The sequence below is a fragment of the Lytechinus pictus genome, unplaced genomic scaffold (genome assembly GCF_037042905.1).
Source record: "Lytechinus pictus isolate F3 Inbred unplaced genomic scaffold, Lp3.0 scaffold_20, whole genome shotgun sequence".
NCBI lineage: Eukaryota > Metazoa > Echinodermata > Echinoidea > Temnopleuroida > Toxopneustidae > Lytechinus > Lytechinus pictus.
The window spans coordinates 8,726,871-8,739,337 of record NW_026974141.1 but is presented as its reverse complement, the minus strand read 5'-3'; the positions used below and the strand labels follow the sequence as shown (position 1 = coordinate 8,739,337).

General features: G+C 40.5%; 1 protein-coding gene across 1 annotated transcript in view; it reads right to left on the bottom strand.

Annotated features, from left to right (window-relative positions):
- Window positions 1-1,123: 1,123 nt before the first annotated feature.
- LOC135157958 (uncharacterized) overlaps window positions 1,124-12,467 on the bottom strand; it is a 32,076-nt gene continuing 20,732 nt past the window's right edge. Inside the window, exons 2-5 of the mRNA XM_064115165.1 lie at window positions 7,826-9,067; window positions 6,784-7,426; window positions 5,585-5,770; window positions 1,124-3,979 (exon numbers count right to left, since the gene is read on the bottom strand). Coding sequence (XP_063971235.1) covers window positions 3,783-3,979; window positions 5,585-5,770; window positions 6,784-7,426; window positions 7,826-9,067 — 2,268 coding nt within the window. The 3' untranslated portion in view covers window positions 1,124-3,782. The remainder of the gene's footprint in view (window positions 3,980-5,584; window positions 5,771-6,783; window positions 7,427-7,825; window positions 9,068-12,467) is intronic.

Genomic DNA, 12,467 nt, shown 5'->3' with positions numbered 1-12,467 from the left:
ATGTGGGCACGTCGGTAAACTGCCGATTCGTCTATGGCCAACTCGTCCACTCACCACGTGGTCTACTTTCTAAAGCCATTCCGTCCATCAACATTTCGTCTAGCAACGATGTTCCAATAACTTTTGGTCCAATAATCAGTTCTTCTAATCCCCAATTCGTCTATGACAATTTCGTGTAATGGTCCAATATCCATTTAATTTTCATTCATTTTGCACAATTTAACACTTTCCAATGAGACCAAACGGTTTATGGACTAAATGGCCATTGGACCAATTGGTTATTAGACGAATGGTGAGTGGACGAAATGGCAAAATATAGACCGAATTATATTACTTAGACGAGTTGGTAATTAGACAAATTGGCATAAGACCACTTGGAAATAAACCGAAACATCTTCCCACTCTCTCTCTCTCTCTTGCCCCCCCCCCCCCCCCCCTCTCTCTCCATTGTGTTTGTTTGGTGAAATCATGGAGCTATTAATGGTGAAATAGTTCTCTAGTTACAACATAAAGAACGTGACGCCGAGTCGCTGAAGGTGACTTTTGAAAACTTGATTAAAAGAAAAATGAAAGTGGAGCTCTAATGGGGCGTTGCAGGAAACTTGCGATCAATTGCAAGTCTATTTTCAGTTCTTAAATCAATCAAATGACTTGCAATTAATTGCAAATTAGTGATTTATTGCTAATCTGCTTCATGAAACAAGGAGTGTAATCTCATTTGCTACAGTCAAATTTGATCTATCAATTCTGAAATTGCAACAGAATATTTGCAATTGATTGCAAATATATTCTTGCAACATCCCCTAAGACACCTTACAATGTCCGTAAACCAAAATGTAAACGGATAAATCAAACGGGAGCTGATTTAATAGTTTAATTTTAATGTTGTACTGCACTGTAAAAAGGCTGTTTAAAATTCTAAGCACGTTGTGTAAGCCCGTCACTCTAACAACTACTGTTTAAACTTTTTAAACAACTATTTAAACTTTTTAAACAAGTTGTTTAAAAAGTTAAAACAATTACATAAAAAGTTTAAACAACTTGTTGTTAGAGTGACAGGTTTAAACAACGTGCTATTTTTGTTTTAATGTGTAGAAAAAACGATGGTTACATACACGTGGCTGTATTTTGTTCTGAAGGTTTTATTACAAAAACAAAGAAAATGTAATGATTATCATATATACAAATCATACAGTATGAACAAGAGATATCATGATAGATGACATTGTATTATATGATATTGACTCTGAATTACTGGGCTAATGAGATGAAAAAGAAAGAAGAAAGAAAAGAAAGAAAGAAAGAAAGAGGGGAGAGAGAGAGAGAGAGAGAGAAAGAAATAAAGAAAGGAAGATAAAGAAAGAAAGAAAGGAAAAAATAAATTAAAATAAGAAAGAAAAAGTATAACCAAAAAAAAGAAACAAGATATTAAGAAACATTGGAAGAACGGCCAAGAGTAATAAAATAAATTATAGACAGAACGAAAAGTAGGAAAGGAATGAAGAAAAGACAAGAAAAAAGGGAGGAAAAAGTCGTAGGGAAAATGGAAGATTAGGAAAGCAAAATTATTTTTTTCATTTACAATAAAAGATCCATCACGGTTTCCCTCGTGAAATTCCTAGCCTAGCGCGTAAACGAAAATATATGAATCTTTTGCTTGTATACTTTAAAAAAAATAATATTGGCAAGATAAAATCTGGGGATACAATAATTGCGCCTTCTTTTCCCCTCCCCGATTTCACAATTTCAGGCTATCCTCGATATATGAAAAAAAAACCTGGAGGTGCCACGCGCGTAAAACATTCCACATAGACTTGTGGGTTAAAATGGCACTTTTAAAAAATTCATAAAAAAATAAATGTGAAATTAGAGGGTCGAATGTTTACTACCATTGGATAGGATATATATCTGACATTCCATATCTGACCAGAAAAGGGTATCGTAGCCAGCTCGTTTTAAGAATAAATCGCCATTTATGAAGATAACTATGATGGGATCGAATTCATCAACTGAAACAGTTAATAGCCCTAATTCTTCCGCCAGTCAAAAAAAAATAGTTCCAAAGTCATTGATATATCTTCCCAATTTGGTCAGAGGAAGTCCAGTGGTTACCATTTCTAGAATCAGTGTTAGATTTTCAATCATATTCAGACACTTTTTTCAATCAGCAATATCAAATTGAAAAAAATTTCGAATGGGTTGGGGCGGACGAATATATTTTGCCTTCCTGTTGTAATTAGGCTCATGGCCCCTGGATATCTAGAGCACGTCGTATGCTTCCCTCACATATGCGACATCGATGCTACAAGAAAAGCGTAAACTGCCTATTCGTCTATTGCCAATTCGTCCACTCATCACTTACTCTAGCTCCATTTAGTCTAATGCTATTCCGCCCATCAACATTTTGTCTAACAACCATTTGGTCCAATAATCACTTCGTCTAATCACCCTTTCGTCTATGACCATTTCGTCTAGTATCCAGTTGGTCTAATGCCCATTTTCTTTTCATTCATTTCGTCCAATTAAAACTTATCCAATTAGACCAAATGGTTTATGGACTAAATGGCCATTGGATCAACTGGTTATTAGACGAAATGGCGATTGGACGAAATGGCAATTAGACCATGTGGATATTGGACGAAATGATGGTAGACCGAATGATAGCAGACGAGTTAGCAATTGGACGAATTGGCATTAGACCAATTGGAAATAAACCCAGGAAAAGTACTTCATATATGACACAATTAACAGTGTGTGGGACAATAAGAAATAACATGCACACGCACACACGCGAGAGAGAAAAAAAGGGGCAACTTTGTGTGCGCTTGACCAATGCAGATTATTTTTCCCCCATTTTTTTCCACGTCATGGATGAGGAAACTGCATCTCCGTAATCAATGCTGGCTACGATTGGATAGACAAATTACTAACTAGAAAATAGACGTTTAAAAATCGCTACTAGCATTCTCATTGGTAACAGAAAAATACATTTTGGCTTATGAAAATTATTGCATATTTCATAAACTTCCATCGTCTCATAAACGACAATCAATTTGTGCACAATTCATGTGCGCTTTTAAACCACTATTTGAGCTATTATACCAAGAGAAATAATTGTAAATTGAGATGCAAATTATACGTAGGGAATATACATGTGAAACTTTCTCACATACTTCTATACATATTTAATGATCCTAGATCTTTAGTCATCAATAGATTTGTTTTCATTCCTTTTCACAAGTGATACAAAAAGCTGATTTACATGGGGTGATCCAAATCCAATGTATTCAAATCGATTTTGAGTTCCATGCAGACTGGGAGTTGTTTCACAAAACGCCCTGTTTGAGATTTACATTTTAATAAGCATGCTCTCAGACAATATCACGCAAGGAGTTTAGTCCAGCTCATAAATGGAAATCTATGATGAAGCACTTCGTGAAAACAGCTGCAAATTACATCGACGACCATCACATAGAAGAGTGCAAGACGTTTTAAAGTTTCAGCCTTAAGGTATGAAGGAAGAGATATTGTTGGTCTTTCATTGCAAATCTATTTTTGTAATGTGTAAAAAAAAAAATCTTCTTCTGACAAAATCCCCTTGACTAATATCATTACTATAAAGAAATATCCGACTTTTCAAGGAATTAATGACTCCTTAATCTTATATCCATTCAACATTTTTTTTCTGTGTGTTTGGTGGTATCGCTCGTCTCCAGTGAACATCAAAACATGTATCACCGGTTAAGTTTTCTTTGAATGTCCTCGATAACAACTGTGCCGTTTCACGCCAGAAGAGGGCAGCCGACCATGAATTCGTCCATAGGCATAAAGTCATCGTGGCCGGGTTGTCCCAGGCCCGCGACATTGAACTTTCTCCGTAGTCGTTTACACAGCTGGGAAATGCTCTCACGTGACGTCTTCCAGATGACTTCAAACTCTACGAGGCTGCATCTGGCCCCGTATTTTTGAAAAAGGAGATCTGTAGAAAAGGGATAAATGTAGAAAAAAAAAGAAAAAAGAAAAAAAAACATGCTGAAAACAGACAAAGAAGGTAATATTTTTTTCTCTCTCTCAATTGCATAAAATGGCAATAATGAGCTACATAACATAGAGCAGTCACTTTGTTTAATCTTCATGTTTCTTTCACCCCCCCTTTTTACACCTTTAAAAATAAAAGGGGCAGTCGCCCTAGCTGCCCCTCTCCCTTGACCCACAGTCCATTTGAATATGGTGTGATGGCTAGTCAATGAAACTGGAAATTAACCAAAAATTCATGGACCAAAACCCACCAACGGCAGATAAAGGATAGACCCACTAGCGTACCTACGGGGGGGGGGGGGGGCAGACTGCCCCCTCTGACGATTCACAACCCATGCAAGGGACATATCCCTGCCCCCCCCCCTGACGAGTCTTGAAGACCTTTTTTTTTTGCTTGTCAAATTTTTTGGCGGACGAATTTGCCTCCCCCCCCCCCCCCCTGTGGAAAATCCTAGGTACGCCACTGGATAGACCATGTGGGATACGAGGAAACGGAAAGTACGTGAAGCAGATGTTGGCCAAGCAGCAATTCACCGTACAAGGCAAGGTCACCAAGGGCAATTTGGCCCCCTCACCTGAAATTATATATCTGCATGTATAAGGAGAACGAAACTCCTCGATTAGGTTAGCTTGTGTGAAAGCAGAAAAAATAAAGTATAAGATCAATTAATGTCTAATAAAAAAATAAAAAAAGAAAGAAGTTATGATAATCTGACTGTCGAGAATGCTGATGCTATGATGCCGAGGAGATGCTCCTATATTCATTGGCCATGCTGACCCACGTAAACATGTCTCCCCTTTGACTAGCAAAAAGTACTGAAACAAACATTTCTCTTTGCTCATTCAATTACTATACAAATTCTTCATCCAGGATATTTGTCTGAAACCTTTATAATTACTTGTCCTCCCATAAAAAAGACCACTTTCAGGGGCCGCGGAACCGGGGGGGGGGGGCTGGGGGGCTTCAGCCCCCCCCCCCCCCCCACTTTTTTCAAAAACTGTGTACAAAAACGTAAAAATGACCATATGATTGTGATTTTTAGCATGGTCAGCCCCCCCCCCCCCCACTTTTGGCTCAGCCCCCCACTTTGAAAACCGTTCCGCGGCCCCTGACTTTATCTAACGGTTGACTTGATAAAAGAGAAAATATGTAGGCTTATTGAAATATGGAAAGTGTTTGTTGGTCGTATTCGCAATGGGAGGATGTCCATAGCATCGATGATCTCAACATTCCCTTTTTTTTTTTACCAAGTTCACACCTACTTACCGATAATGCATAAAGCATTTCCATTTATTTGAAAGCAGGATAAAATAGCATTGTAGATTAAAAGTCTTGCTCACGGGCATAGCTGCCGCGGCCGGGATCGAACCCCGGACTTTTTCATGTATAGCCAGGCGCCTTAGACCACTTGGCCACGGCACCTCGGCCACGGCCATTATTCAATCAGTCCTTCGATCCACAAAATTTAATCGATATGCCTGCCTATTGGACCCTTTTCTGTCATTTAACTGGTTTTAAGGGTTCAATTTTCCTGCAGAAACTCACGTTTTATTTTTCTCATGCCTGCGAAGTCAAGTGGATGTTTACTGTTACGGCCAGTCACTGATGAACGAATGAGAATCTTAGTGCCGAAGATGCAGTAGCGGGCGAGAGCAATCGCTAGCCGGGGAGCTCCGGCGTAGGGAGTCATCTCGTCCCACCTCGAGTCCTGCATGACCATCTGTATACGAACTACACGGGGAAAAATAACGACAAAGATGTAGATATCAAAAACATATGTTTAGCTGTATCAATTATTACAATCAAGATGTATTAACATAGGAAATAATATATATAATAGGACATAATCAAAATAATGAAGTAATTGTGATGCAAATATGTTTCTTGTATGTTTTGTATATTTTGAATATTTTTTGTATTGTTTATATCTTTATGACTTAGCATATTCCTTTTCTCGATGTAAACACTTTGGGCCATTCTGGGAAAAGAGGAGTGCATAGATTATAATGGTAATAATAATATTGAACATTTTCTCGAATTCTTTAGATTGCTAAGAGGACTATTCCTGAATTAATTAGCAAATTTCAATCTAATAGATTTAGAACTCTATCTTTATCTCAAACTAATTTTGGATTGTTCCTCCATTATAATCTAATATATTTACAATCTGAGGAATTGAGAGAATTTGTGTTATAGGTGATCATTGCAGACGATGTGTTGTTCAAAGCACTTTGAAGTTTCACAGAAAGATTCTCTGTGACATTTGGACACATTAAGAATTTAAGTCAAGGGGGAAAGTTATCAGATGTGCATGCATGAAATCGTTATACATGCTTGGACCCTTCACTTGACCGGGACTTGTGTTGTGATCCGAGAAGAAGAAGTCTTTTGCATCCTCTTCGTCAACCAGGGCTATGCAACATAAAGGTTTGAAATCAATTGCTAAATACAACTCAGGCCTACCATTTAAAATCATCTTTGCATGAGCACTTGGTTCAAAGTACTGATCTATAACCAATCAGAGTGGTTCTTTCATATTTTCAAATCATTACAAAGCCCAGAGCCCCGTCACACAAAGGTTAGTGAAGAATCGCTAAATGAAACGGCCTAGCAAGATCATTCTCGCATGTGCTGTTTGCTCAGTAGACTGACGAGGAACCACTCAGAATCGTTCTTTCAAATTAGAGATTAATCGCTAACCTTTTGTGTTACGGGTCCCAGGTATTTTGTAAATGAATACTTACCATCTGTCTGAGATTGATTCATGTTTTGCATAGCTCCAAACTCAGACAGGTTGTCTTGAAATTGACCCTCTTGGGACTGGTCATCGATGATCATGACTCCATCATCTTGGATGGGTCTTTCTTGGTTCAGCCTTCCTTTGCTTCCGGGTAAACCCGAACCACCAGGCCTGGAGCCCAATCTTGAATCTCCACACCGGGATCCAGTCTCCTTGGCTCCTGGGTATGGTCTCTTTGTTGCGAGGTGTCTCCCTCCACTTCGTTCTCTTCCACTTGGGGCTCCAGCAGCAGCTCCATGTGATGAAGATCCTGCGGTGCTCCCGCTGCTATCTGAGCGTTTTCTCCCGCCCTTGTCTCCACCCTCGCACTTTTCTCCGGCCCCTTCTCCGCCATTCTCGGACGACCTCTCTCCATGTCCACCTCGTTCTCCACCGTTCTCCATGTCTCCACCTCCGCTCCTGTCATCGCCAGCTCCTCCTGGTCCTGCGCCGCTGTCTTCCTGGAGACCAGAGTCCACCTCGCTGCCTGCTCCACCAGGATCCGACGAGACACTCTGCATCTCGGCTCCACCCATGAAAGGAAGGTGCTCCATGATGACCTGGAGCTGATTCTCAATGACCTCCAGGCGATGAGAGATGTCCTCCATCTGAGAATATGATTTGAAGATTAAGAATGAAAGACAGATTTGTGGTACATGTTTAATGAATCATGTAAAGACTACCCCAAGTAATTGTTCTTTTGCACATCTATGAAGGCTTCCTAACCAATACATCTCGAGTAGTTCAATTCTCTAGCACATATTAATGAAGGTATCTGTGGCATTGTTGGTTTAATATTTTGATGAGCATACTGAAGCAGGTGGCAATTACGTATTAAAAAACAAATCACCAATGACTTGATAACCATTATAACAATGACTTATAGTATCTACCATTTTGCAGGAAGCACATTGTGTCCATTCATACCTGCTGTAATCGTCAATCACAATTTACCTCCTTCGTCACAATTGTTCCAATAAATAACTGAAGGATTGTTATTTCCTTACCCATTTTTCAGTTCCACTTGATTCTGTTGAGGTGTCCATTTGCCTTTGGTTGCGGTTGCTCGAGAAAATCCTCTCTGCAAACTCGCCATAGGTCTCTGGAGGGTCAATCTCCAACTCTGGAGAAATCTCATCCCCGCTGAAATTGCCCGGGCTGTGCTGCGGGGAGGTTCTGTCGTGAGACTCGTTCATCCTCCTCATGTGTCTCCCCGATGGCTCGCCATGACACCTGCCTCTGCCCTGCCCTCTACCGAAGTGATGCATTCCCCGCATGGCTTTACCCATAGCATGGTGCATGCGCAGCATCTTCTGGTACCTGTGTAGCGGGATACCATGTGGGAATCCTGGAGACATCCTCTGCATACGTCTAGGTATACCCGATGCCATACCCCGTCGCATGCCAATCATGTTCCGCTGGAACTTGCTCATGAAGGGTTGCTTCACGCCACCCCTTCCTGCAGACAGTGGGAGCCGCCGCTGCCCGACATGGAAGGGTGCCCCCATTTCCGGCGTGATGCCGTGGGCGAGACGACCCGCCATTGCTGCTGCGTTGCACATCTGAGATCTGTGAAAGGTGAGTGGGAAGTGGGCCATCCTTGCAGCCATAGCAGCATTGGTCGCTGATGAAGTCATTGGCGATCTGCGGCTTCGTTCCATCCCACCGCTGCCACCAGAACTACCACTTTGTGATGTAAGAGTACTGCTGCTTCTACCAGACCGAGCCATGTCTTCGGGAGTCTTTGAGAAGCCATGGGAGAAGTGCGTGGCTCGAGAACTAGCACTGTGTGCACTATGGGCACTGTGGGCAGAACCAACTGATGACCTTCCGAGTGATGACGGTCTCTTCGGGATAACGTCAGCCTCGGGGTCGGAATCAAACTCCTCATCCGAGCCAATCAATGATTGATCTCTAGGTTGTGACAGACGACGTCGAGAAATCGCCCTCGCCTCCATAATGGCAGCCTCTTCATCATTATCTTGCGCTCTCTCCATCCAGGATGACATTGCAGGAGGCATCCTGTCTCTTGCTCTAGGGCCACCCCTGCGGATCACCAAGTCTTCTGGTTGCTCCTGGCTTCTTGGTCTTTCTTCATACCGTCTAGGAGGTAGTTCTCCTTCAACGTTCAACTCATAATCATCATCAACTTTGATCTCATAGTCCTCCTCTTCTTCCTCCTCGACAACCTCTTTCTTTACCTTCAGCACTGCTGGCTTATCAGCTGGTGATTGACTTCGAACAGATTCCTGTATGAGGGATAATGCACAAAAATATCATAATAATAACGAGTTCAACTTCATTTTTTCCCCCTATTATTCATACTATCGTTGTTATTACCATCTAATACGCTGCTCCATCAACGAGATATACGACGATTTTAATTACTCATGCAGAAATGGGGCTACAATAAGAATGGAGTAACTACTTGAGACTGCAGGGAGGATCAGACGATATGCAACACCTTCTGGTCTTTCCCTCCTACCAGAGCCATGCACGGCCAAAGATCTGGGCCCCGTTTCATAAAGGACTTGCAACTGTTGTAACTTTGCCATTATGGTAACTACCATGGTAACCTTGATTCTGGTTGGCTGCTGAGCCCTGCATGGCACTTGCCGTTATGGCAAAGTTGCAAAAGTTGCAAGTCCTTTATGAAACGGGGCCCTGGAGTTTTTTCAACACAGAAGCCAGATCTTCTCCCAAACTCAATGAACAAGACTTGTGTAATGGCCCAAGAAGAAGATTATCGTTATCGTCGTCACAATTGCCATATTATTACCATCAATATTAGTCACCACTATCAATGGTATTAATTCTTTCATGACGCAGTGAGATTGGCGACGATTCAGATAACATCACATTGTGGAATGTGTCGTCAAACGAAAATTGATTAATTAAATTTATGAATTCACACGTGAGAAATTGACGACTGGCATGCCTGGCAATGCAATGTAAACCACAAGTCTCAAATCCCATAACCTTACAAAATAAAATGTCTCTTCATGGCTTGTTTAGACCGTTTTAGATTTAGATTTCTGTCAAAGTAAATAAAGGGGCTTGAATAGGAGGAAATTATATTTTGTAAACAAATTTTCGGCATCACCCCTATGTGTTTAAGATCGCATGCTCGATCTGTAATGAAAATCATAAGTCAGACTTATGATTTTCATTACAGATCGAACAAGCGATCTTAAACACATAGGCCCGTATTCTTAAGTCCGGGTTTAAAGGTTGTGGTTTAAGTATGGACAGACAATTGTTACATAATCACTAACAGTAGAGATATCATACTTCAGCTCAATCGGCTCTCAAATCATTCATAATTGTGTAGGAAGTATAAATAGATGATTGTCTTCACCATTGATGAATCAGGCAAGAGCACAGTAAACATAAGAAACATACAACTTAATAAAAATTTTGATACTTTTGGCCTCCCATACTTAAACCACTACTTTAAACCTGAGTTTAAGTTAAACCCGACTTCAGAATACGGGCCATAGGAGTAATGCCGAAAATTTGTTTACAAAAAGATTTCTGTCATATTGATTTTCTCAAGATTGTTTTAATATTATATGGTGTAATATTCAGTTCTGTTAAAGCTGCTGCGCATGTGAACATATCCACATATCCCACTGCTTTAAACTCATTATTACACAGACTATCAAATGTGATACTTAAATCAGGGTAGCTCCATGCTTAAATGTTAAGTATTCAAATTATCCGCATTGCTGCCATTGCAACAAGTGAAAATGAAACTAATCGAGAGACTCGGAGAGTTGTCTGGAAACCATAAAAAAAATTGCAGGAATAGCTGTGTTCGAAAGAGTGAAGAGAAGTAATCTAAAATCTAGTAGTAAAGGATAATGCAGCAGAGATTCCATTCATCAGGCGTTGTGTTTTATAATCTCTAGATAACTGAAACTTCTTTGAGGGTAAGGGGTTATATTAAACGACCATGCAACATCATTTAAGTAACGCCCACCCGGCCCCTTCCCTCCCTGGCGTACCTGGAAAACCTCATGGTGGGGTGCATATCTGTGAATCCTCACACTGTAGAGGTGTCCACTGTGTGAAATTGTATTCACACTGTTAAATTTGAGCATCTTAAACGATGTAAATAAACCATCTTTACATAGTCTATTACACTGCAAAAACGCTGGTGTTAATTGGTTTAACACTATTGGTGTTGCTTACATGCCAAATTGGTGTTAGCCTAACGCCATACCAGTGTTGTTTCAACACCTCTCTGGTGTGGACCGATAGAGATACCAGGCTAGTGTTAAATTAACACCGGTGGGTTTTTTTTGCAGTGTATGTGAACACACTGTGAACACTCGCAATGAAATATAGGGTCCCAAATTTTTTCTTTCTTTTACTAGTAACCGTCTTAATAGTCCACAGTCCACTTTACACTCTAAAAAAGTTAACCCAATATTGGGATAAAATTGGAACATGCGTAAAAGATACCAAATATTTTGTAACTTTTACCCAAACTTGCGTTGGAATTTACCCTTCAAACATGCATTTTGCCCAATATTGGGGGGGGGGGGGGAATTACCCAGCAAGCATGCATGTTCCCTTTCTACTCATTATTGGGTAATGTTGTACTCTTTGTTTTTAGAGTGTATGAAAACAGAATGAACATACTTTGTGACACTGTTTTTTTCTAGGAGGAAAGTTATCGTGCTGCCTAAAAAAAATACTTGATTATATCAATATGGAGTTTCCTTAAATGCCACGTCGAACAGACTCTTGATTTCGTTATTTTTCATTTACAAGTAGTTCTCATCGAACTTCCTTAAAAATCAGTCCGATCACCCCTCTGCGTTCTATTCAGCTGTTTTTGGTGTTAGCTTTTTTCTGTTGGTAGAAAAGGTTGAGAAAAATTTGCATGTCAAATCTACAACAAAATTCCACCTTTTATTGATTTTTACTCGGTCGCTTTGCTCGCATTCCACAGAAATCGTGCATCCTATCCACTTTTAACAGCTTATTTGGGGAGGGGAGGGGTGGGGGAGAGTGGCAGGGGCACGCCTCTGTATGTCTCCCATGACAAAGTCCACATATCTATCTTTCTGTGCCGTTGCGGTATCCACAACACAAGCATTTTATTAAAGATATTGCTTGTGTGTATAGCTCACGTTCACGTACACGGAAGACGAGAGTCCACTTTAAACTTCCGAAACTGAAAATTATTCTTCTCACGACGCGAATTCAATTCAAACGAAACGGAAACTCGACCCAAAGTCCCACAAGAGGAAAAGAAAGAGAGATATCGAGATACTCTCGTAAACAGAACATTAATAATATTTCATTAGGAGCGCGCCGCTTTAACCGACCTTATATCTTCAAGTGCTCTAAATATCAAAACCGAGAATCGATTTATTATGCCCCCTTTATCGAGGCGATGGACTCTCGATCATCATTACCAGATAATATAGTTTCTGTTATCATACTCCACTTGTTAATATGGAGAGGGAATCAGGGTAAGTTGATATGATAGCCAGTTTCGCATTCGGAGCAGTCTCGAATTAAATACAAAAGTTATCAACTGGTTACAACCGTACCGTGACAAAGTGAGATTTCCCATACTCGGACTTTCCTTAGTCTAGCCTACTTTTCCGTTATGTGTTATGTATATGAACGAGA